The 26,570-nt window shown below is 45.6% G+C and overlaps 1 protein-coding gene across 5 annotated transcripts in view; it reads left to right on the forward strand.

Annotated features, from left to right (window-relative positions):
• Nucleotides 1–26,570, forward strand: part of rnf123 (ring finger protein 123) — a 149,821-nt gene that overhangs the window by 79,894 nt on the left and 43,357 nt on the right. For all 5 annotated transcript variants that reach the window (XM_075460104.1, XM_075460108.1, XM_075460105.1 and 2 more), the window contains exon 37: nucleotides 13,272–13,507. In XM_075460104.1, coding sequence (XP_075316219.1) covers nucleotides 13,272–13,507 — 236 coding nt within the window. The remainder of the gene's footprint in view (nucleotides 1–13,271; nucleotides 13,508–26,570) is intronic.

Genomic DNA, 26,570 nt, shown 5'->3' on the forward strand with positions numbered 1-26,570 from the left:
ATTTATTTATTTATTTTAATGCAAACGTTATTGAAAAGTCAGACGTTCCAATTAGTGAAAACACAGAACATTAATTATGGCGTCAATATAGTGACAAATCATCCACGCGTGCACTGCCACGCGCGAGAGGTGACATGAATTTCCTCGCGCGCGAGCAGAAATATGAATATTTAAATGATCTCCTCCTACTGGTTAGCATTGCCAACGAGTCGGAAGTTAGTTCAGTCCTAAATAGTCACACACCGATCTCAAGATCAACTGTTGATATCCTTGCTATTGAGCTCCTGCGGTCACGTGACTTTTGGTTTACAGCCGACATTTTGGCAGTAAACATGACGACCGGCGCCAGCGTTCAAGATTTCCTACCGAGCGAGTATACGTGTCATTTTAATTCAAGTGAAATTCAGCTTTATACTACAAAATTAAAAAGATTAAACATAAGCAACCCAGATGCTGTTAGGCAAATGGTTTTCTGCACCAAAACGAGTAACTGCAAGCACTGATCCCCAGCAACAGTGGTGCTACTGCCGTGCACCTGCGGCAGGAAACATGCTTGTCTGCGCTTCAGGGTTCTGTGCCGTGAAGAGGTTCCGTTCCACCAAACCTGCCTTCAGATGAAAAGGGTACCGAAACAGTGGGTGTGTCCTAGCTGTAGGAAATTAATCAATGCCCCCCCAAAAAAATTATTAATTACTTAAGTCTTACTTACGAAAGGTGTGTGTGTGTACTGTGCGCATCCAGTACTGTGTTAATCTACCTGTACTGTACTACCTGTTCAGTGAAAACTTGAATCCTGCACCTGTAACTGAAAGCCATCACTTGATTGTATATTTTATATTTTTCTCTATATATTTTTATCACATTAGTCATACTGTTAATATATCTTTACTTTTGTGGGCATCTGAGGGTTGCTTCCAAACAACTTGTCATTGTATTTATATAGTGACAATAAAGCGCTACTACTACTACTAAATGTGTGAATGTTAGTGAACTGATATTTTATTGTAAAGTATTTAACTGTTAAGCCAATGTTATTGTCTTCTGTGTCTGTAGCAGTATCTGTAGCGCTCTTAAAACATGGATAGGTCACTCAAATCTAGTGAGTGAGAAAAATAGTCACAATAAAAGTTAGAAGCAAATCAAAAAGGTTTATTTTCTGTTGACACAAATTCATCACTCAAAGGGCACCACAGAATCTGGTACATTTGTTAGTCCACAACATACACTCACAATTTTATCAAGATAAGTAACATCATTTTCTTTTTCTATGTCTGTGAAAGTTATTGGCACAGTGATTTGTAAGATAGTATACTTCTGACGGAGTACTCCTATGACTCTTTGCATGTGAATCCTCAGAGACTAGATATCTTGTATTCTCTATGTCAACAGGATCTAACTGTGTTTTTCCACGAGTAAATGCTGGAATTTTTAACAGACTCTTTCACCAGAAACCCCCGGTCTGCCAAAACAACATCCCCTGGGAGAATATTATGTAAAAAATGACTGTGTTCTGTAATGAACTTATCACTGGTGCGACCTCCCCATCCAGTAGAAATGAAACTAATTGAACCTTGAGGGCAAATGCCAATTAAATATTTCATGGTGTGATGTGATTTGTATCTTGAGTAACACTGTGCACTGGGTCGCAATCTACTTGGTTTCTCTAGAAAAATTTCAAAACAATCAATGATAAAAAAAAAAGTCTTCTCGTAGTCACCATTTCTAAATACGTATGGAAGAGATGTTCTTAAAGATTCTTTCAGGCCACACAGCTAGACTTGGCACCAGTCTACAATAAATCTAATTCACACAGTGTTTGAAGTACCTGGAGACAGTAGTTGGGTCGATACCAAAATAAAAACCTAAAAAGTCAAATGTTAAGTTCATTCGAAGCTTCATCAAAGTCAACATGTATTGTTGAAAACATGTTAGCGATGATTTAAGTTTGAGAAATGGAGCCAAATATTGAAAAACGGCCATAAGACATGTATAGGTTGCTAACCCGGTGAGGTTATTCACCTTTTTATCATCATTCTGCAAACTAATCTCTGTCAGGGTCTTCCTATTTATTTTGTCCCTTAACAACATATTTTCAGTACTTAGAGCTTGGCATTCTAGCTCAAGACACTGGATGTGGTTACGACAGGTTTCAGAGGTGCATGGTGGTGTTGCAGGATCAGGCTGGACAGTATCTTCAGCGCCTGAGTCTTCCAAAGGATCTGTGATGGGGGGGCTCCTTCAAAGGCTCTGTGGTTTGTTCTTCTGTTGCTGCCTTGTTCGGGGGACAATCAGTTGATGTCCTGATGAAAACACAGAAGCAGCAAAAGAAGCTTTCATGCATACAATACTGATGGCAGTTTACATATTTACAGTTTGACATGTTTAATGGAAATCATGATATTAGCCTTCATTAAATGAGTTAACTAAAAGTGAACTATTTAATCAGACAGGAGTTTGATCTACCCACCTTTGACAGATGGCTTCTGCGGATAGCTTTGCCTGCTCTATTTTGTGTAATTTTGCCTTCTGCTTTCTGTTGAAAACCTCCAGTCTCGTTATTCGTCTCCTCTTCTCCGGAGATGGAAGCAGTGGCGCCACCACGTGGTGGCTAGGAGTGGCTACAGCCACCATCAGATCACTCGCTGCCACCCCGTTAGCCACCACAAGGGAGCGCATTGGATTTGTGTGGATTAGGGAATGTATTTTAATCCACAACAGTTAATAATGTGAAAATGGTGCTATCACAAGAGCAACGACAACAACAATAATAATAATAATTATATCTAATTTAATTAGAATAATAAGAATAAGAAACAGAGCACAGTGGGGTCTTACGCACTTTGGTGCTCTGGACCTAAAACCCAGTGGGTTATATACGTGTATACTGAAATGTGTGACTCGTTTGCATGCTCTCTGAAGTTAGCATTCTAAGCGGAAAGTTAGCTAAGTAACTAAGTAGTTTTTTTTTTTTTGGTCGGGTATGCCACCCCAAGATTTTGCCTTGCCCCCACCAGCCACCCTTAGGATTTATTTCTGCTGGCGCCACTGGATGGAAGGTAGTCAAAAATGGATGGAATAAAATCCGGACTCAACGGGTTATCACTCTTTCTCCCTACAAAATAAAAAGGAATATTTCAACACAGGGTTTGTTTACCGTTAGCTTGCTACACGCTGACTTGCTAACAGGTTACTAGGCTGCGCCAGAGCTACACTTGTTGAGTTAAAACGGGACATCACAGTGTCCGTTACTTAGCTATAACAACAACGGGGTGCTGTAATTCAAGTAGGTACTTCGGTAACATGAAACTGGCAAGAAAGTTTTTGTAGCATTGTACTGTGGTCTGTATTCCTTCACCCACCTGATATGAAGTGATCACTGCATAAGCGAAATCCAACGGCCGGGGGGTCCCATCTTTCAGACTTGTTCTGACGGCTCCTGGCTCTTTTAATCGTGCTGATCCACTTTTCCCTCCTCTCCGCTTCTTTTGGGACGCAATAAAATGATAACCCTTTCTTCTTACCTCGCCTATTTCTGCAACCTGGTGCACAGCAGTTATCTACCATCCTTCACACTGGCGTGTTTGTATCCTTCCCGCGATTACTGCCAAAATGGCTACCCTCATCGTTTCTCGTCACGTGACCAGCGTATATGACGTCATCCGCAGGAGCTCACGTTAGAAATACAACTGATGAATGGAATGACTAATAGCAAGGATATCAACAGTTGATCTTGAGATCGGTGTGTGACTATTTAGGACTGAACTAACTTCCGACTCGTTGGCAATGCTAACCAGTAGGAGGAGATCATTTAAATATTCATATTTCTGCTCGCGCGCGAGGAAATTCATGTCACCTCTCGCGCGTGAGGCGGTGTTTGCGCGCGCGCGCAGATCAAAATCGGTGCAAAATAAGTGTCTGCGCGCGCGCGCAGAAGAAAATACCTCGCGCGTGGCAGTGTCTGCACGCGTGGATGATTTGTCACTATATTGACGCCATAATTAATATAATACCAGGAGGTCACATTCTACAAACCGGTCCAATTAGCGACGATTCATGTCAAATCACACTGTCCCTTTTTTTCAGGAAATGATGTAAGTATATCAAATCGTATCCAATTGTATCCAATCGTATCCAATCGAATCGCATCGTGTCGAATTGTATCGAATCGGCGGTGAATGAATCGAATCGAATTGTATCGAATTTAATCGTATCATATCCAATCGCATGAATGGGATCAGAGGCACAAAGCGTGTCATACCCCGGTATGATAGGTGGCGCTGTACCCATTCCAGCTGTTGCTAATAGAGCCACTTCCTGTTGACCTCTTCACCACCAACAACAACAACAAACTCAGGCATTGGAGAAAGATGGAGAACGCAGAGCCAGATGAAGCTACGTCCCTCTACATTTGGTCTGTGATGAGCTGCTTGTTGCACAAACTCGATGCCCAACGAAGCATTCTCCATCGCGTTGTTTGTTTCTTTCTGACGGCGACAGCAACAGGAATATCGTCTCCTTTGACTTCCGGGTCACGACCCCGGGAAAACATCTGGAGCATGCGCAGAACGCAAAGTCTGATTCACCACGTGCTTCAGCGTCTACAAGCAGGTTTAGAGTGACTTTCAGCCCAGTTATCTCGGGGTCTGAATCCCATCCGATCCAGTTCTTAGTCAGATTAAGGTGTCTACATGCACTTAATAACTCAGTCTGATTGTAATTTAGCCAATAATCCGATCCTTTCAGAGCCATGTGACCCCACTCAGTGATCAGAAGTTTAGAGGAATAGTCCTGGAGTGTGCCCGGGATCCTTATGATCTGCACACATCAGACATGATGAGCCCAAACCGGGAGAAAAGGAGCAGACGAGATGTTCGTGTGCAGCTCGACAACACAAAGAGACGGATGTCACACGTTTTATACGTGAAGAAACGGCTCTTCTTATAGCATCCGATGCCTGAAGTGTGACAGGAAGCAGCGATACAAACACATTTCTGCTTTCTGCTGGTGTATCTGCGTGGTTCTGTCGGGGTTCGGGTCAGATTAACTGTAGGTGTGAACCTGAATTAGATCAAACAGGTAGAGAAAATGGATGAATTAATCTTTTTATAGGTTTTTTTTTCATTAAAATACAGATTTTATTTAAATCTGCTGTTAATTTTCACACTTTTTAAACATCTGTTATGATGCAAAACCATGAAAGTGGGGACGTTGTTTCCAGTTTGGAAGCCTAACGACCGGAATAAGACCTGAAATCCAAGGAGAGTTGAAGAGGAGACGTCTGGGATGTTGGGAAGGAGCAACACTGAGAGTAAGGAGGAGGAAAGTTAAATCGTTTCTCCTCTTGGTCTTCAAGGAGAACGTGAGGTTTTTAGCGTTAAACATGGTGGGAATATGGAGATTATCTGGTCTCTACCAGCTTTCAGAGTGTTTGGTCAGACAGAGACCGCAGCGCGGTAAGAGTAAAGGAGGAGCGAGTTCACCTGAGTTACCTGCCGACGCTGCATGTGATGTCATCAGCTCAGTTGTTGCTAAGCTACAACCCCCCCCCCAAGGATTTCTGGATCCTCCAACCTCACCTCCCTCTGTTACACTTCAGATTTCCAACCGATTTTATTTCCTTTTCTTTGTTTTTTTCCTTTCTGGGATCGTTGGTGAGTATCGGTTAAGTTCACCCGGAGTCGCCTGCTTCTCTTTCTTTGAAAGGGGCGGAGCTCTGAGAGAAATACGTCTGATCTGCGGCCCCTGTGATCTCCTTTCAGTGTATCCATAAGGCAGGCATCGATGCAGATGTTTGAGCGAACACATGTGACCAACATCTGCCGTTTAGAAAACCAGTTAACCAGCTGCAGGTTGTGACGGAGCACCCGTGTTCTCCATCACAACAGATGAGATGGCGGAGCAGAGACACTCTGTGGAGACGCCTCCACCTTCTTCATTCTCATAATTATTCACAACCTTTGTGTAACCTTTAGTCGTCGGCTTCTTTACATCTTTGCCCTCAGTCCACGGTGTGCACGTGTGTGTGTGCACGCTGTCGCTGCGTTAACATCTGTTTGGAAACGAGCGCACGTGGCCGTCACATCCTCCGAGCTGCTGGAGTTAAAGTCGTGAACGGGTGGAACAGGAAGCTGCTCGAGCTTCGCTGTGTTTTCTTCACGCAGCTCCCTGGTGTTGCTGCAGGTTCTGACCCAGTTCTGACCCGGTTCTGACCCAGTTCTGACCCGGTTCTGACCCAGTTCTGACCCGGTTCTGACCCGGTTCTGACCCGGTTCTGACCTGGTTCTGACCCGGTGTTGCTGCTGGTTCTGACCCGATTCTGACCCGGTTCTGACCTGGTTCTGACCCGGTTCTGACCCGGTTCTGACCCGGTTCTGACCCGGTTCTGACCCGGTTCTGACCCGGTTCAGAGTTTCTGCAGAGGACCACAGAGACTTCACGTCCTCAGGTCTCTGATCAGCCGCCGGCTTCAGTTTGCAGACTCGGCCCAAAGCGTCCTCGGGTCCTCAGTTTCATTAACTGCCGAGCTCGGCTCGCTGCGCTTTGGTCTGTTGACTTTATTGATTAGATGATAATTGGGTGCAGAGGAGGCGGGGTCAGAGGTCAGACTGTCAGCTGATGCCTTATTTACCCAGGATGCCGCTCCGGTGTAATTAGCCTCATCAGGTCTCAGCTCGCTGCTCTTTGGTGGCTTTTTAATTAAAGAGGGAACAATGTTCTGTGGCATTTGTCAGGCTGTGACTCACTCAGTGGTTTCCCTCCTCCTCCTCTGTCTGCTGCTGCTCAACTGATTAAAAGAAAGTCTTTTTTTTGCTGTTTTAATCCAACATTAAACCAAAACTCCCGCGGCTCATACCGTGTAAATAATGAAAGTTTAGTCTCATCCTGTGGAAACCTGGAACTGTTTAGATGAATCTCTTCCTGAGCAGCTCAGTCTCTCTCTGGTTTGATGGGAGCAGTCGGTGCTTAATTAAATGCTTACAGAAAACGGTGCTGAAACAACATACAGATGCCCTCTGACGATGCTGTGGGACTTAAAAGCCATAATTTCGAATAATATCCATGTTATAAATGTTACGACAATAATTTACAAATATTTTAGGCTATACTGCACAGCACAGGCTGGCGGGCGACCTGCCCTGTTGCTGCCGCGGTACCAGCCTCCTGCCCTGGCTTGGCTAGCTGTCAGTGAAGTTGGCTAGCTGTCGGTTTAGTTGGCTAGCTGTCGGTGAAGTTGGCTAGCTGTCAGTTTAGTTGGCTAGCTGTCGGTGAAGTTGTCTAGCTGTCGGTAAGTTGGCTAGCTGTCGGTGAAGTTGGCTAGCTGTTGGAGAAGTTGACAAGCTGTCGGAGAAGTTGGCTAGCTGTCGGTGAAGTTGGCGAGCTGTCGGAGAAGTTGGCGAGCTGTCTGTGAAGTTGGCTAGCTGTCGGAGAAGTTGGCTAGCTGTCTGTGAAGTTGGCTAGCTGTCGGAGAAGTTGGCTAGCTGTCTGTGAAGTTGGCTACCTGTCGGTGAAGTTGGCTAGCTGTCGGTGAAGTTGGCTAGCTGTCTGTGAAGTTGGCTAGCTGTCTGTGAAGTTGGCTAGCTGTCGGTGAAGTTGGCCAGCTGTCGGTGAAGTTGGCTAGCTGTCTGTGAAGTTGGCTAGCTGTCGGTGAAGTTGGCTAGCTGTCGGTTTAGTTGGCTAGCTGTCGGTGAAGTTGGCTAGCTGTCGGTGAAGTTGGCTAGCTGTCGGTGAAGTTGGCTAGCTGTCGGTGAAGTTGGCTAGCTGTCGGTGAAGTTGGCAAGCTGTCGGTGAAGTTTGCGAGCTGTTTGAGAAGTTAGCTGTCGGAGAAGTTGGCTAGCTGTCGGTGAAGTTGGCTAGCTGTCGGTGAAGTTGGCAAATAACTTTGACCAAATGTTGACCGGCACACAGTAAACTCAGAAATGGCGGTGTTGTTGTTCTGAGAGGAAGGAGCTAAACCGGAAAAGTGATTCTGGAAATTATGTTGTTAGCCGACCAATCACAACCCTTGCGGTCTCCGCGAGTCTCCGTCTCCTCGACGGATAGATAGGAGAGCGTCTCCGGGAGGGTCTCCGTAGACGGAGAGGGCTCTCTGTAGGCGACCAGAAATCAGCCTTTAAGCTCGTCGATCGGCTGAAAAAATCAGCCGTTATCGGTGGGTTTATAATCTGGAGGCTGCAAACTCATTATGTTCCATCGCTGCATCGATCACGACACATCTTCTGATCGACTAACTCCCACAGCTCCCACACAGCTTTGATTTCCATCCATCCAGCGGCGAGGAAACGCCACGTTACTCCTAACTCTGACATCCAGGTTCAGAGACGTGTGGGTTGGGTATTATCAGGATGATTTGAGTGTTTTTGATCATGTAAATGTTCCCGGTTCTGCCCTAAAAGTTCTGTGTTTCTGGCCCCATCACTGAGTATTATTCTGGTGCTGCAGACAGATCCGTCACGTTCAAAGCCGGCTGCTCAGAGGACAGTGATCCCACCGTCACTGACACACTTTCATCCAACAGAGGCTCCCAGGAGTCCTGCGGCAGAGATGATCATTAAAACAACGTGTGATTATTACTGATGAAACACACGAATGAGGAGAGAGCAGGCCGGGGCTGAGTGTGGAGGCAGAGAGGGTTAGAGGCAGAGCGGGTTAGAGGCAGAGAGAGTTAGAGGCAGAGAGAGTTAGAGGCAGAGAGAGTTAGAGGCAGAGAGAGTTAGAGGCAGAGAGAGTTAGAGGCAGAGAGAGTTAGAGGCAGAGAGAGATAGAGGCAGAGAAAGTTAGAGGCAGAGAGAGTTAGAGGCAGAGAAAGTTGGAGGCAGAGAGAGTTAGAGGCAGAGAGAGTTAGAGGCAGAGAGAGTTAGAGGCAGAGAGAGTTAGAGGCAGAGAGGGTTAGAGGCAGAGAGAGTTAGAGGCAGAGAGAGTTAGAGGCAGAGAGAGTTAGAGGCAGAGAAAGTTAGAGGCAGAGAGAGTTAGAGGCAGAGAGGGTTAGAGGTAGAGAGAGTTAGAGGCAGAGAGAGTTAGAGGCAGAGAGAGTTAGAGGCAGAGAGAGTTAGAGGCAGAGAGAGTTAGAGGCAGAGAGAGTTAGAGGCAGAGAGAGTTAGAGGCAGAGAGGGTTAGAGGCAGAGAGAGTTAGAGGCAGAGAGGGTTAGAGGCAGAGAGAGTTAGAGGCAGAGAGAGTTAGAGGCAGAGAGGGTTAGAGGCAGAGAGAGTTAGAGGCAGAGAGAGTTAGAGGCAGAGAGAGTTAGAGGCAGAGAGAGTTAGAGGCAGAGAGGGTTAGAGGCAGAGAGAGTTAGAGGCAGAGAGAGTTAGAGGCAGAGAGGGTTAGAGGCAGAGAGAGTTAGAGGCAGAGAGAGTTAGAGGCAGAGAGGGTTAGAGGCAGAGAGAGTTAGAGGCAGAGAGAGTTAGAGGCAGAGAGGGTTAGAGGCAGAGAGAGTTAGAGGCAGAGAGGGTTAGAGGCAGAGAGGGTTAGAGGCAGAGAGGGTTAGAGGCAGAGAGAGTTAGAGGCAGAGAGGGTTAGAGGCAGAGAGAGTTAGAGGCAGAGAGAGTTAGAGGCAGAGAGAGTTAGAGGCAGAGCGGGTTAGAGGCAGAGAGAGTTAGAGGCAGAGAGAGTTAGAGGCAGAGAGAGTTAGAGGCAGAGAGAGTTAGAGGCAGAGAGAGATAGAGGCAGAGAGAGTTAGAGGCAGAGAGAGTTAGAGGCAGAGAGAGTTAGAGGCAGAGCGGGTTAGAGGCAGAGAGAGTTAGAGGCAGAGAGAGTTAGAGGCAGAGAGAGTTAGAGGCAGAGAGAGTTAGAGGCAGAGCGGGTTAGAGGCAGAGAGAGTTAGAGGCAGAACGGGTTAGAGGCAGAGAGAGTTAGAGGCAGAGAGAGTTAGAGGCAGAGAGAGTTAGAGGCAGAGAGGGTTAGAGGCAGAGAGAGATAGAGGCAGAGAGAGTTAGAGGCAGAGAGAGTTAGAGGCAGAGAGAGTTAGAGGCAGAGAGAGTTAGAGGCAGAGAGAGTTAGAGGCAGAGAGGGTTAGAGGCAGAGAGAGTTAGAGGCAGAGAGAGTTAGAGGCAGAGAGGGTTAGAGGCAGAGAGGGTTAGAGGCAGAGAGGGTTAGAGGCAGAGAGGGTTAGAGGCAGAGAGAGTTAGAGGCAGAGAGAGTTAGAGGCAGAGAGAGTTAGAGGCAGAGAGGGTTAGAGGCAGAGAGAGTTAGAGGCAGAGAGAGTTAGAGGCAGAGAGGGTTAGAGGCAGAGAGAGTTAGAGGCAGAGAGAGTTAGAGGCAGAGAGGGTTAGAGGCAGAGAGAGTTAGAGGCAGAGAGAGTTAGAGGCAGAGAGAGTTAGAGGCAGAGAGAGTTAGAGGCAGAGAGAGTTAGAGGCAGAGCGGGTTAGAGGCAGAGAGAGTTAGAGGCAGAACGGGTTAGAGGCAGAGAGAGTTAGAGGCAGAGAGAGTTAGAGGCAGAGAGAGTTAGAGGCAGAGCGGGTTAGAGGCAGAGAGAGTTAGAGGCAGAACGGGTTAGAGGCAGAGAGAGTTAGAGGCAGAGAGAGTTAGAGGCAGAGAGAGTTAGAGGCAGAGAGAGTTAGAGGCAGAGAGAGTTAGAGGCAGAGAGAGTTAGAGGCAGAGAGAGATAGAGGCAGAGAGAGTTAGAGGCAGAGAGAGTTAGAGGCAGAGAGAGTTAGAGGCAGAGAGAGTTAGAGGCAGAGAGAGTTAGAGGCAGAGAGAGATAGAGGCAGAGAGAGTTAGAGGCAGAGAGAGTTAGAGGCAGAGAGAGTTAGAGGCAGAGAGAGATAGAGGCAGAGAGAGTTAGAGGCAGAGAGAGTTAGAGGCAGAGAGAGTTAGAGGCAGAGAGAGTTAGAGGCAGAGAGAGTTAGAGGCAGAACGGGTTAGAGGCAGAGAGAGTTAGAGGCAGAGAGAGTTAGAGGCAGAGAGAGTTAGAGGCAGAGAGAGTTAGAGGCAGAGAGAGTTAGAGGCAGAGAGAGTTAGAGGCAGAGAGAGTTAGAGGCAGAGAGAGTTAGAGGCAGAGAGAGTTAGAGGCAGAACGGGTTAGAGGCAGAGAGAGTTAGAGGCAGAGAGAGTTAGAGGCAGAGAGAGTTAGAGGCAGAGAGAGTTAGAGGCAGAGAGAGTTAGAGGCAGAGAGAGTTAGAGGCAGAGAGAGTTAGAGGCAGAGAGAGTTAGAGGCAGAGAGAGTTAGAGGCAGAGCGGGTTAGAGGCAGAGAGAGTTAGAGGCAGAGCGGGTTAGAGGCAGAGAGAGTTAGAGGCAGAGAGAGTTAGAGGCAGAGAGAGTTAGAGGCAGAGAGAGTTAGAGGCAGAGAGAGTTAGAGGCAGAGAGAGTTAGAGGCAGAGCGGGTTAGAGGCAGAGAGAGTTAGAGGCAGAGCGGGTTAGAGGCAGAGAGAGTTAGAGGCAGAGCGGGTTAGAGGCAGAGAGAGTTAGAGGCAGAGAGAGTTAGAGGCAGAGAGAGTTAGAGGCAGAGAGAGTTAGAGGCAGAACGGGTTAGAGGCAGAGAGAGTTAGAGGCAGAGAGAGTTAGAGGCAGAGAGAGTTAGAGGCAGAGAGAGTTAGAGGCAGAGAGAGTTAGAGGCAGAGAGAGTTAGAGGCAGAGAGAGTTAGAGGCAGAGAGAGTTAGAGGCAGAGAGAGTTAGAGGCAGAGCGGGTTAGAGGCAGAGAGAGTTAGAGGCAGAGCGGGTTAGAGGCAGAGAGAGTTAGAGGCAGAGAGAGTTAGAGGCAGAGAGAGTTAGAGGCAGAGAGAGTTAGAGGCAGAGAGAGTTAGAGGCAGAGAGAGTTAGAGGCAGAGAGAGTTAGAGGCAGAGAGAGTTAGAGGCAGAGCGGGTTAGAGGCAGAGAGAGTTAGAGGCAGAGCGGGTTAGAGGCAGAGAGAGTTAGAGGCAGAGCGGGTTAGAGGCAGAGAGAGTTAGAGGCAGAGAGAGTTAGAGGCAGAGCGGGTTAGAGGCAGAGAGAGTTAGAGGCAGAGAGAGTTAGAGGCAGAGAGAGTTAGAGGCAGAGAGAGTTAGAGGCAGAGAGGGTTAGAGGCAGAGCGGGTTAGAGGCAGAGAGAGTTAGAGGCAGAGAGGGTTAGAGGCAGAGAGAGTTAGAGGCAGAGAGAGTTAGAGGCAGAGAGAGTTAGAGGCAGAGAGAGTTAGAGGCAGAGAGAGTTAGAGGCAGAGCGGGTTAGAGGCAGAGAGGGTTAGAGGCAGAGAGAGTTAGAGGCAGAGAGAGTTAGAGGCAGAGCGAGTTAGAGGCAGAGAGAGTTAGAGGCAGAGAAAGTTAGAGGCAGAGCGGGTTAGAGGCAGAGCAGGTTGGTTCTGAGAGGCGGCGGAAAGCCTCGCCATGAAAGATTGATGCAGAGAGGTTTGCATGGAGCGGCGCCGCGGGGAGGAAACTAAAGAGTTTCATTAAGAAGAGGAGCAGCAATGAAGGCTGAACACGTGGGATGGATGGATCCGACTCCACAGCAGAATACTGCAGTTTAAAGGGATAGTTCGCCTCTTTTGGCATGAAGCTGTATAACATCCCATATCAGCAACATCATTCCTGAACATCTTCTTACCCCCTGCTGCGTCCTGTGAGCAGAGTTCCAGCCTCGTTTTGGTGTTGATGAAGGTAGTTCCGGCTAGTTGGCTGGGGTTTAAAAAATAAAGCGTTTTGCTTCTCAGAACAATATGCGTTCAACAGAGTAATACATTTGCATCACAAAATGGTTCTCCAGGAAAAAGTCAGACCTCACAATCTCTTGGCCCTATTTTCTCTCCCTTCGTATCACTGCCTGCTGTGCAGACTGAGCAGCAAACACCGTAACAGGCGCGGCTGTCGGTAGGCTTTGACCTCTGCTGTGTCTGTCTCAGCTTTACTGTTACCGGCCTGAACTCGAGCATCAAAGTCCGGCGCTGTGGGGGGGGTGGAGTCGCCCGGCAGGGCTGCTTCCATCAGTTCATGTTGGGACTGAGGCGAGAGCAACGAGCTGGGGTTCAGGAGACGAGATGTTCTGTCAGAAGCCTCTGAGGGAGGCAGGGAGAGCAGCCGATGCTCTGTGACTTAAACTAAATGTGACCTCTGTAAGCGGGTCTGTTTGTGTCCCGGTTCAGAACATCTGGTTCTGAATGATCTGATGACTTTCTGATGAGCTTCTGTTCTCTTCTTCTGCTGTGGTTTGTTTCCTCTGAGCTGCTCAGCCTGCTGTGTTGTGCGATGTTAGAAACCAAGTTTGGTGCCGAACCTCCAAACGTTTTCCTGTCTCGTGTTGTGATCCCAGCAGTCGAACAGAGGCATGCTGGGTAATGTGGTTTTTCCTCTTTCTCTCCTCCCCAGGACGTCTCGAGCTGCCTCCGTCCTCCTCTCTGACCCCTGCTTCCAGCTCCACTCCATCCAGCACCTCCTGGGCGAGGCGGGGGACTCCTCCGGCTCCTCGTCGGCCTCCGTCACCTCCGTCGCCTCCGTCGCCCGCCCGGCGGTCGGCCCTTTGGGCTCATCGGTGGTCCCTCCAGTCCCTTCGGCTGCTGGGAGCTCGGGCCCCTCTGAGCGAAAACACTTCTCTCTGCACGCATGTGAGTTCTGTTGCTGCTCCGAGTCTCCAGATGTTTCAGCTGCTGTGACCTGTGGGGTGTTAGTGTGGGCCAGCTGCATTGTGGGTAATGTAGGAACCGGGATTTATAAGGCAGAACCTTCTCACCTCTCAGTAAAAACTGCGTTTATCGTTTCTCTGTTGGAAAAATTGTGTCTCTGGCTGCATTTTAACTTTTTATTAGTGCTGGGCGAGTTAACTCGTTAATTATTTAACACCGATAAATATTTTATTGTGCATTAATGCAGGTTTTTTTTATATTTTATTTATTTTTTTATATAATTTTTGGGGGCTTTTGTGCCTTTAATGGAAAGTTCAGAGAGACAGGAAGCAGGGGGCAGAGAGAGGGGGGGAACAACATGCAGCACAGGGCCCTCCGATGCGGGACTCGAACCGGGACCAGCTGCAGCGAGGACTATAGCCTCTGTACATGGGGCGCCTGCTCAGCCCACTACGCCACGAACCACCCCTGTTTTATCATTTATTTTATTATTGTAAAAGTCTGTTGCTCACAGGCTTTTATTTTGTAAAAGTCTGCTGCTCACAGGCTTTTATTTTGTAAAAGTCTGTTGCTCACAGGCTTTTATTCTGTAAAAGTCTGCTGCTGTCTGCTGTGGAACAGGAAAAGAAAGTAATCGGCGGATCCACCAAACATGGAGAAGGGTACGGAACTTTTACTCGGCCATTTTCATTTTAAAGTTCTTCCAGACGGCGGAGTCGACAGAACCAAAGTCATCTGTAAACACTGCCAAGTTGAATTGTCTTCTCAGCGTAGTAGTTCCAGTCTAAAATATCACTTAAAGGCAGAACACACAACTGATAGCAGCAAGTCATTCAAGGAAACAGACAGTGGAGCGAGGCTTCTACATAAAAACTACAGAAAGATGCTGATGTTAAAAGTGTGTTTGCACAACAAATGTTATGGCACTTTCATTCATATGGCAGCACATTTAAAATAAAGCTAAATGCTAAAAGCTATACGCTACTTTTGGATTAATTTTTGGATTCTGCGTACAAATGCGATTAATCGTGATTAATCAGGGAAATCATGTGATTAATTAGATTAAACAATTTAAAGTGATGGTTTGGAGTAGATTGACCCTGGGGTCATTTGAACCGTGATATCCAGCCAAGTAGCCCACCCGAAGTTTTTTCGATATTGGCTGAACATCAGCTGAGTTACTGAGTTATCCCGAATAGCTTCGTACAAGCGCTAACGGATCCTGGCAGTATCTCCAAAATTACCACACTAAAATCACATGCCATGACACCAAACTTCTACAGTAGTGCAAATATGGTCTGTACTCACCAAACGATGCATTTGGAAGTTTGAAAATAGTCCAGGAGTTTATTATTATCAACACAAGCCTGATAGCTTCTCTGCTGCTAAAGCTGCGTCGACGTCACTTCTGGGAGCTGGGAGCTTCAAAATAAGATGAGGGTTGATCTACTACTGTTAGGCCGTAAGGTGAACCCCGTTTTCGTTTAGGCTCGCTCCGTGCTCTCCGAACTACATGCCCGTTAGCTGATAAAAATTACCAACTTATTTTGCACATATAAAAAAAGTTTCGCGTCACAGAATCCTGTACTTTTTTTAAACCGAGACGTTTTCTGAAGATATTTTCCGCAGGGCTGAATGACGATTTTGACGTCACAAGACACCACGTGACCGCGCTGGACCAATCACGTTGCCGATTTACGACAACAAACTGGAAAAATGACAACCTGTCTGATGCTGTCAAAACTCACCTACAGAAAGGAATCTCGCAAAATATCATTTTAAAGTGAACATAAAATAATAATTATCAACGATAATGCTCATTCATGTATTTCTGAATTGAGCCAATTTAGCCATTTACCATTCAGGTATTCATTTACTGATTTATTCACTAACAACTATACAACACATAACAAAATCAAAACAAGTAGGGCATACACATCAACCGGCATAAACTTATATACATAACCATAATAAAAGGAATGATACAAATGGAATAGAATAAAGGTAAAAAAAAACAAAAAAAACGCACGCACACACATACACTATTGCTCACTGTCAGTGTCAGGGCAGCTGTCATCTTCTTTATCCTCTGTTTCCTTTGTGGTGTTTGAACAGCTGGAACACCTGCACAAGTCTACTTTATTAATACTTTATTAATCCCAATTTGGGAAATTGTTTTGTTGCAGCAGCATACAGTATATGAAAACAATTAAAGTAGTAAAAAACAAGCAAATAGAATAAAATAAATATAAAATAAAATAATATAAAATAAATAAAAATAGTGAATAAACATTTGCTATGTACAAATCTACAGTATTTTTTGTTTTTTGTTATTGTTTTTTAGGAGAGACTTCAAGCCTATTGAGGTTGAAGTTCTCTTCCAGCCAGAGGGGAGGTGTTGTATATGGTGATGGCTGCTGGTAGGAAGGATTTCCTGAAACGGTCCTTGTGACAGCGGAGCTGGATGAGCCTGTTGGAAAAGGAGCTCCGCTGTCCAACCAGCAGCTGGTGGAGAGGATGGGTGGGGTTATCCATGATGGATAACAGTTTGTTCAGTGTCCTCCTCTCCACCACAGATTCAAATGAGTCCAATCTTTTGCTTTACACATGACCTCATTATTTTAGCCTGATAATTTGCCCTTTTGCAGTGCTGGTGGAGGGCATCACTTGTTGGGGGGATAGATAATTCTGGCAAGGCTGATGATGCCATACAGAAAGCTTTGTACCTAGCCTCATTGATGTTTTCTGCGGTTGGCTGATGGTATAAATGGCATACATATTTGCAAAGTAATGCAAATGTAGAGTGGTCCAAGTTAAATTCAGTCCCCAGATTTCTGAAAGCCTTCAGGTAGACATCTTTCTCGCATGCCACAGCAAATGTCTTCTTTTTGCCTTGTGGAGTCACACCCAGTGAATGTACGGATCCCAATCAAGGCTGAACACACACTGGCTCCGAGAGCTGATGACACCTTGGTAATGTCCATTATGCGTGTTCTGTTGCCCGTCCCTGTGAAAAAGTACAAGCTGCATGGCAAATCTTTCTGCAGACTCACAGCAATGACTGCTACATCAGTGTCAGGGCTCTTAATAATGACAGTCTTATGTTCCTGTGCAGCATGTTGTGCATGCAAAAACACCAGTGTCACATTCTTCGTGGTCACACTGCAGGTCTTCCACAGCACGAACAGACTGCACACCTTCCAGTACAGTCACACAGTGACATTGGTGTTGATGTGCTATGTACTGCTGAGGTTTCTTCCCGCTGCTGTAAGATCAGCATGTGGCCACGCATCGTATAAGAACTCAGCAAGTGCTTCTTTATTTGTTCCTTCTGATTCCTTCCATTCCACCTTGTGCAGGTGAAATTCTGTGTTTCCTCACGCTTAACAGAAGATATGTGCATGTAACAAATCTTTCGGTCGAAATCTCGTCTTCTTCGGTACTGCTGGATGATCGCGCTGCCACTGCGGTGCTGTTTGTTTACCAGCTCAGCTGACATACCAGCTATCCGATTCGTCCATTCTGATGACGTCTCAACCGTGGCACCTCTCGCGAGCCAAACTGTTATTACGCCTGCCGAATATGTACATACGCCTTGCCAGGCACTAGTTATTCCTTTAAACGTTGCGAACTAAAAAAGTACTGTGTTCTGAGCGGCAAAACTTTTTTTTAAACCTCAACATAACTCAAATCTTTTTATGAGCTGAAGCGTGTTTGGTTCGGAGAGCGCGGAACAAGCCTGGTGTTCTGAAGGAGTTTTCGAGGTTCACCTTACGGCCTATGTAGACAACAAAGTATGTGCTATATTCTACATGAATTTTTATGAATTTTTATGTTGTAGAGTTGTGAATTTATTTTATCAATGCAGAAATTGAGCAGCCTTGCTTTGTTGTCTACAGTAGTAGATCAACCCTCATCTTACTTTGAAGCTCCCAGATCAAGGAAGTGACGTCGACGCAGCTTTAGCAGCAGAGAAGCTATCAGGCTTGTGTTGATAATAATAAACTCCTGGACTATGTACAAACTTCCAAATGCATCGTTTTGTGAGTACAGACCATATTTGTACTACTGTAGAAGTTTGGTGTCATGGCATGTGATTTTAGTGCGGTAATTTTGGAGATACTGCCAGGGTCCGTTAGCGCTTGTACAAAGCTATTCGGGATAACTCAGTAACTCTGCTGATGTTCAGCCAATATCGGAAAAACTGCGGGTGGGCTACTTGGCTGGATGTCACGGTTCAAATGACCCTAGGATGAATCTACTCCGAACTATCACTTTAATCATTGCCCAGCCCTAGTTTTTAAACAAAGAGCAGAAGAACACCTTGTGGGTGTGAAGGAAACATCAGCTCCAGTTCGGTTTGAGTTTGACTTTGGAGGCACCAGCGTTTTCTCCTTAATGTGATTCTGACTTCTCTTTAATCTGGTTTGGGGGCTGCAGGGGCATCTGTCACGTGCACAGACGTGCACGGCTCCCTCTGCAGCAGAGTTGCTGCTGTGAGTGAACCTCAGTGAATAAGGCTCAGGCTGATTTCATGGTGTTTTATTTATTCATTAATATTTAACCTTCATTCGAACAGGAGAAACGGAACCCCTAAAGCTCGATGACATAACAGCACACATGTGCACTGTGTGTTTGAATCAATCAAACTTTATTCATGGAGCACTTTAATGCAACTTTACAGAACGACAATAATAAAATAGCCCACATAGCCCCGGCATAGTCTGTCTCTCACCGTATAAAACATTTAAAACTGAACTGAGGAAGCAGAGACCAGGAAAAACATTCAGTAAATACAAAGGTTAACAAAATAAGAGACACAAGAACGAGTTAAAACAAAGTAAAAGGTGTGAGCAGGTAGAAATAAATCTGAATTTAAATCAAATCCAACTCAGAAAGGTGGTGTTTTGGCTTTAAAAGCATCAGAGCATCCACAGAGTAACAGGAAGCAGTCTCACTGTGGGTTTTAGTCTTTAATAGTCTTTAGGCTTTAATTTTATAGTCTGCTTTGTAGGGCTGAGCAATTTTATCGATACTGCGATATATATCGATATTTCGTTTCCCGATAAAACTTTGTTACAATGAGTGAAAACACAGAACATTAAGGTGATACAACACAATGCCAGGGGCTCACATTCTACCAAACAGTGATAAATGAGTTGATAAAAATGTTGTATAAAGTGCACAGCTCTCACGTTTGTGACATGTTCGTTTGTTTCTGTTTGTCTGGCGGTGTTGTCCTTCCGGTTCAAAGGTCGGACCACCGGTCCAATCAGAGACCATTCATGTCCAATCGCACTGTCCCTTTTTTTCAGAAAATTATGCAAGTGTATCGCATCGAATCGTTGGCTGAATATTGTGTATCGTATCGTGAGATTAGCGTATGGAACTACAGAGACAAACGCATCCAGACTAAAGGACATAAAGGTATCGGGATGATCCATCATCAGTTATCTCAGGGCAGCTGCAACATCTGCACCCAGATGTTTATGCCTCTAACCTCGGTTTGATAAAACCAGCTCCCAGCAGTGATGGTTCGAAAGGCTTTGGGGTAAGAACCTATGGTGATGACGTACTGTTTTAAGGCTTTATGGTATCCGAAGTTAAGCTTTGCAAAGGTTCACGCGTGTAAGGTACATCTCCATCATGCAGCAAAGACTTAGAAAAGACAGCAGTGAGTCTCTTTATGGCCTGAAAGGGGAAAGACGAGAGTTAATCTGAACAATTAAAGCTTTTTTCTTCAGGGGTTGGACCAAAAGTCATCAGTTGGATATCTAAACTGAGGCACTGAAACGGTCTCAAAGCCTTAAAAAGTGGAAGATTGGAGGATTATGAAGCTTTGTTTGTGCATTTTAGATCATCTGGAGTTTGATTTCGTTGGTGTTGACAACATAGAGGGTTTGCTGAGAGTCTGCTTTGGTGTGTGTGCGGTGCAGAACGTCACAGCATCATCGTGCATAAAGATCAGTAATAATGTTGGAGACTAAATGATTAAAGTGTAAAATGAACAGGAGTGGTCCCGGGACCGAGCCCTGAGGAACACCATGACATCAGAGCGTCTGTTTCTGCAGTTTAAGCTTCATGCTGCTGGCCTTCAGGATCAGTAATAATGTTGGAGACTAAATGATTAAAGTGTAAAATGAACAGGAGTGGTCCCGGGACCGAGCCCTGAGGAACACCATGACATCAGAGCTTCAGGAGTGTTTGTGGTCGGGTAAGGTAGAGGTTTAATGTTCCTGAGGGGTGTGACGGTTTACAGAAGGCAGTCAGACACAAACATGATACAGTTTGTGTCAGAGGAGTTGATCTAAACCAAATGTTTCTCTTCCTCTCTACATCTAATCGTCTGTTCTGAGCTGCAGTTGGTGTCAGATTACAGATTCCCTCCATTCAGCCCGACCTCAGCTCTGTGACACTGTGTTGTGTTATCGCCTCTGAGTCATGTGACACGCGCCGCTGTGTCGCTGCGTGGGTCTGTTGTGTGTTTGCCTCCCGCGTGTGAACCTGGAGTCTGGTTGTCGCCGCAGGGGATGGGTCTCGTTTTCACCGCATCCTGCTCCGTTACCATGGGAACGTGAGCAGTTTCCATGACGACCCTGTGTGGCATCATCTGGAGGATTTGTAGAAGTCGCGTGCTCTGCTGTCTGAGGCGGCGGCGGGCTGAAATGTTTGTCATGTGACCACCTGAAGGGTTGGAGGGTAGAAAAACAAATATCCCATTTTAACAGGAAATTGTTTTCAGGCTGAAATGAGCGAACAGGGTGTGTTCATGTGTTGCAACGCTTCAGTCTGAAGGCGTCGCCCTCAGCTCCGCAGCTGATGCCTTCGTTTCTGTCCGTCTCTGCGCGGCAGTTTGGGTTTCTGCGCCCTGCCGAGGGCGTTTTTCATCCTTGAAACATCCCTCCTCTGCTTCCTGTCGCTTCCTCTCCTCCGTCCCACGTTTGTCTTTTAATGTCCTTCTGTGCTCTTCTTCTTCTTTGCGCTCTGACGAGACAAAAAGCTACTTTTCTCCACCTCAGTCACCCCCTCGTTCAGTTTGAATGTTTCCTGTATCAGGGCTGAAACTGGCTCATCAACAGGACAATGGCTGTGTTCCAAACCGCATACTTCTCCTACTACTCCTACTAACTGTTTGAGTTAGTATGCGAGTTTGAGTAAGCGAGAAGTTCCCGGATGCATACTAGATTCTCCTAAATGTTGGGTATGCATCATGAGGTTACTACTCATACTCAAACTACCCAAGATGCAACGTAACGTGACGTCGCCGATCGTCATTTCCTGTCAAAACAGCAGTTTCAAGCTAGCTACAACGAGGATAGGTTCACTTCCTGTTTTCAAAACAAAAGCACCAATTGTATGGTAATGGCTTTCCCTATGATAAAAGGCAACGGGTGTTTTATTTTGTGAAAATAACCGGAAGTGCGTTAGCTCACTGCGGCTAGCTTTAGTAGCGCCGAATTCGTGGGAACAAAATTGTAAATAGCCGGAATTTTGTCAGGTTTTCAACACGTTGGGGATCTAAACGACTACTTTCTCACCTGAAAATTTTTCAAATGTTGCTAAAGTTTACAGAGTTTAGAGCTTAAGGGAAATCAGCTTCAGGCCGGCTGATTTCGGCTCGGGCAGGAGCTAAATGCATTGTGGGTAAACGCTCTGCATACTGTCTGATCGTGGAGTATGCAGTATGGAAGGATGTAGCATGTAGTATGTAGTATGCGGTTTCGAACACAGCCAAAGATCCCAAACACAGCAGCAGATCTACAGCAGAATGTGTGAAAAAGAGAAGAATCAAGGTGTTGCAACGGTCCAGCATCTCAGCCAGACCTCAGCCTGACTGAGATGCTGTGGTGGGACCTTCAGAGAGCTGTGCAGAAACCATTGCTGCAAACCTCAATGAGCTGAAGCAGCGCTGGAGAGAAGAGTGGGCCAAGATTCCTCCAGAACCATGAGAGAGACTGATGACGTCCCACAGGAAACCATTACTTCAGCTCCCTGCTGCTGGAGCTGCTGCTGCCTAAATAAAAACAAAGTCTGTGAGAGACGGCAGCAGAACTTTAACAGTAAAGCTGGAGGCTTAAAGCTGGTCTGAGGGATCGGTGGTACCTGCCTGTCGTTGTTTCTGACCATCAGATCAGCACAAAACATGTCTGACTCGCTGCATCTGTGGTCCAGCAAAGCAGATAAAATCCTGACTGATGGAGACGCTCCTCCCTTCTTCCTGCACCGCACACTTTTATTTATGAATGAGGCACGACTGCGTGCAAATAGGAACTCAGGCTGTGTTCCAAACCGCATACTACATATTACATACTGCATACTACATATTACATACTGCATACTACATATTACATACTGCATACTACATATTACATACTGCATACTAAATACTACATACTGCATACTAAATACTACATACTGCATACTGTATACTACATACTACATACTGCATACTACATACTACATACTGCATACTACATACTACATACTGCATACTGCATACTATATACTGCATACTACATACTACATACTGCATACTACATACTGCATACTGCATACTACATACTGCATACTACATACTACATACTGCATACTACATACTACATACTGCATACTAAATACTACATACTGCATACTAAATACTACATACTGCATACTACATACTACATACTGCATACTACATACTACATACTGCATACTACATACTACATACTGCATACTAAATACTACATACTGCATACTAAATACTACATACTGCATACTACATACTGCATACTACATACTGCATACTATATACTACATACTACATACTAAATACTACATACTGCATACTAAATACTACATACAGCATACTGCATACTACATACTACATACTGCATACTAAATACTACATACTGCATACTGCATACTACATACTGCATACTGCATACTAAATGCTACATACTGCATACTACATACTGCATACCACATACTGCATACCACATACTGCATACTAAATACTACATACCGCATACTGCATACTAAATATTACATACCGCATACTACATACTGCATACTACATACCGCATACTGCATACTGCATACTAAATACTACATACTGCATACTACATACTGCATACCACATACTACATACTGCATACTACATACTGCATACTACATACTGCATACCACATACTGCATACTAAATACTACATACCGCATACTACATACTGCATACTGCATACTACATACTTCGTACTGCATACTACATACTGCATACTTCCATACTGCATACTACATACTGCGTACTGCATACTACGTACTACATACTGCATACTACATACTGCATACTACATACTGCATACCACATACCGCATACCACATACTGCATACTAAATACTACATACCGCATACTACATACTGCATACTACATACTGCATACTGCATACTACATACTTCGTACTGCATACTACGTACTACATACTGCATACTTCCATACTTCCATACTGCATACTACATACTGCGTACTGCATACTACGTATTACATACTGCATACTTCCATACTTCCATACTGCATACTACATACTGCGTACTGCATACTACGTACTACATACTGCATACTACATACTGCATACTACATACTGCATACCACATACTGCATACCACATACTGCATACTAAATACTACATACCGCATACTACATACTGCATACTACATACTGCATACTGCATACTACATACTGCATACTGCATACTACATACTACATACTGCATACTTCCATACTTCCATACTGCATACTACATACTGCATACTGCATACTACATACTACATACTGCATACTTCCATACTTCCATACTGCATACTACATACCGCATATTGCATACTTCCATACTTCCATACTGCATACTACATACCGCATACTGCATACTACATACTGCATACTACATACTACATACTGCATACTCATCGATCAGACAGTACGCAGAGCGTTTACCCACAATGCATTTGGCTCCTGCCCGAGCCGAAATCAGCCGGCCTGAAGCTGATTTCTCTTAAGCTCTAAACTCTGTAAACTTTAGCAACATTTGAAACATTTTCAGGTGAGAAAGTAGTCGTTTAGATCCCCAACGTGTTGAAAACCTGACAAAATACCGGTTGTTTACAATTTTGTTCCCATGAATTCGGCGCTACTAAAGCTAGCCGCAGTGAGCAACGCACTTCCGATTATTTTTACAAAATAAAATACCCGTTGCCTTTTATCACAGGGAAAGCCATTACGATGCAATTGGTGCTTTTGTTTTGAAAACAGGAAGTGAACCTACCCTCAGAAATGACGATCAGCGACGTCACGTTACGTTGCATCTTGGGTAGTTTGAGTATGAGTAGTAACCTCATGATGCATACCCAACATTTAGGAGAATCTAGTATGCATCCGGGAACTTCTCGCTTACTCAAACTCGCATACTAACTCAGAAAGTTAGTAGGAGTAGTAGGAGAAGTATGCGGTTTGGAACACAGCCTCAGACTTTCAGCTGCAAGTCATTCATGTGGTGAGGAGGCTCCGTTGCTCTCACACGGTGCGTCAGAATAACGATGCGCCGTGGGAAGGAGCGCGGCTCATTTCCATGATTTCAGCCGGTTCGTGCAGGCGGTCTGATCCTGGTGTGTTGAATGTTTTATGGAGGCTCAGCGTCGGAGGAAACAGACGTCTCATTAGCATCCAGCAGCTCTCACACTTTCCTTCTGATTTATTTACAGAATTAAAGAGAACAGAGGAGCATGATGCTATACTGGTGGGGCATCGTGTGATGCTCTGATTCTGCTGCTTTGTTGTCTGGAGGAAACGCTGGCGTTCTGAGCAGCAATAGTTCCTAACCTCAGTGTAAAGCATGCGTTCCCAACGACCAGGACGTAAAAACCCATTCAGAAAAAAGAGGGTATAATTGCCATAAATGTACTGCATTGCATTTTGATAATTAGCCTATTACTGTAAGAATCAAACCTCTTCATCACGTATCACCAGGCAGATTACTTTATTGTGTACCCCATTGTGTTTAGTGTTGCACCGATACCATTTTTTGGCCCCGATACCGATACCTGGCTGTGCAGTATCGGCCGATACCGATACCATACCGATACCACTCTGTTTAAAAAAAAAAAAAAAAAAATTATATATATATATATAATTTTTTTTTTATTTATTTATTTATTTTTTCAAACAGAGTGGTATCGGTATGGTATCGGTATATATGAAGAGCTGCATACTACTTGGATGTAAAATGTAAAATCTTTATTAGTTTACAAGTTCATAAAACACATGGGGTGGGGGGCTCCGATCTAACGGAGAGAGAGAAGGATTGGGAACGCAGGCTTCCTTGGTCGCGACACACACGACAGGCTAACCCTTAACACAGCACACGGAATGAAAACCCACTACAAGTCAGGCTAGCTTCACTAGCTTTAAGGCACGCTTTAAACCCAGCACACGGAATGAAACCCCACTACAAGTCAGCCTAGCTTCACTAGCTTTAAGGCACGCTTTAAACACAGCACACGGAATGAAATCCCACCACAAGTCAGGCTAGCTTCACTAGCTTTAAGGCACGCTTTAAACACAGCACACGGAATGAAATCCCACCACAAGTCAGGCTAGCTTCACTAGCTTTAAGGCACGCTTTAAACACAGCACACGGAATGAAAACCCACTACAAGTCAGGCTAGCTTCACTAGCTTTAAGGCACGCTTTAAACACAGCACACGGAATGAAAACCCACTACAAGTCAGGCTAGCTTCACTAGCTTTAAGGCACGCTTTAAACACAGCACACGGAATGAAAACCCACCACAAGTCAGGCTAGCTTCACTAGCTTTAAGGCACGCTTTAAACACAGCACACGGAATGAAATCCCACCACAAGTCAGGCTAGCTTCACTAGCTTTAAGGCACGCTTTAAACACAGCACACGGAATGAAAACCCACTACAAGTCAGGCTAGCTTCACTAGCTTTAAGGCACGCTTTAAACACAGCACACGGAATGAAAACCCACTACAAGTCAGGCTAGCTTCACTAGCTTTAAGGCACGCTTTAAACACAGCACACAGAGTCAACACACCACAAAACACGCGGCTAACCTGCAGCATATGGCGCCCGTTTAACCACAGACCCGTCACTCCTCCCCACGCAACCCCACCAATCAATACCACATAACAATAGGCCGACCTATACATAAACACTAAAACACGAAGTTAAAAGGAGAGGAATACTTAACTCGCCCACTTGGCGAGACCCTCCCCCGGGGTCTGAGCTTGTGCCGCCGTCCAACTCCCCGGGGCTTTGCTGGACGGCGAAGACAGTAACTGGCTGTCGGCTGGTAGTGCGCTGTCACGACCGCACAGGGAGCGATGGCGGCCCAGCACTCTCTATCGTGGACCCTGTTTTGACTACAGGAAGCACCCAGCCTCCCCTCCTCACACTCGCGCTGCAAACTCCCCCTGGCTTCGTCGCCGGCAGCTCTAGATGACTGCGAACGGCACCCTCCCCAGCTGACAGAGTGCCGTGTCGCCAGACGTCTTGCTCCTCACACATAGAAAAAGCTCCCCCGGCATTGGTTAAGAGCGGCTATTGGCCCGCTCTCATTGGTCTGGAGCAGGCCAATAGCGATAGCTGCACAGTGATCAAAACACAGTGTAGCGAGTGTCGGGAGACGTTCAAGTGTCATACAAGTATCGGAAATGGTATCGCTGCCCTATTTGTTGGTACTCGCCGATACCGATACCGCCATTTTAGTGGCGATCAGGGCCCCGCCCGATACTGGTATCGGTATCGGTGCAACACTAATTGTGTTAGTAGCTTTTCCTAGTATTATTGATCCGTTTCTGCTGCAATTGAAGTCTATGGCAGCCCCATGAACGCTGTGGTAAAAAAGTTGTGAAATTTGGCACACGTATTCATCTTCGTCCCAGTTTGATGACGATGGTCGGCGTGTTGGGAGCCTCTCAGATTCATCTTTAACTGTAGCGCCCCCTGTTGGCCTGTTGTAGGTCCTATATTTTTTTTGGTCTCAATTTTC

The sequence above is a fragment of the Odontesthes bonariensis genome, chromosome 3 (genome assembly GCF_027942865.1).
Source record: "Odontesthes bonariensis isolate fOdoBon6 chromosome 3, fOdoBon6.hap1, whole genome shotgun sequence".
NCBI classification, from domain to species: domain Eukaryota; kingdom Metazoa; phylum Chordata; class Actinopteri; order Atheriniformes; family Atherinopsidae; genus Odontesthes; species Odontesthes bonariensis.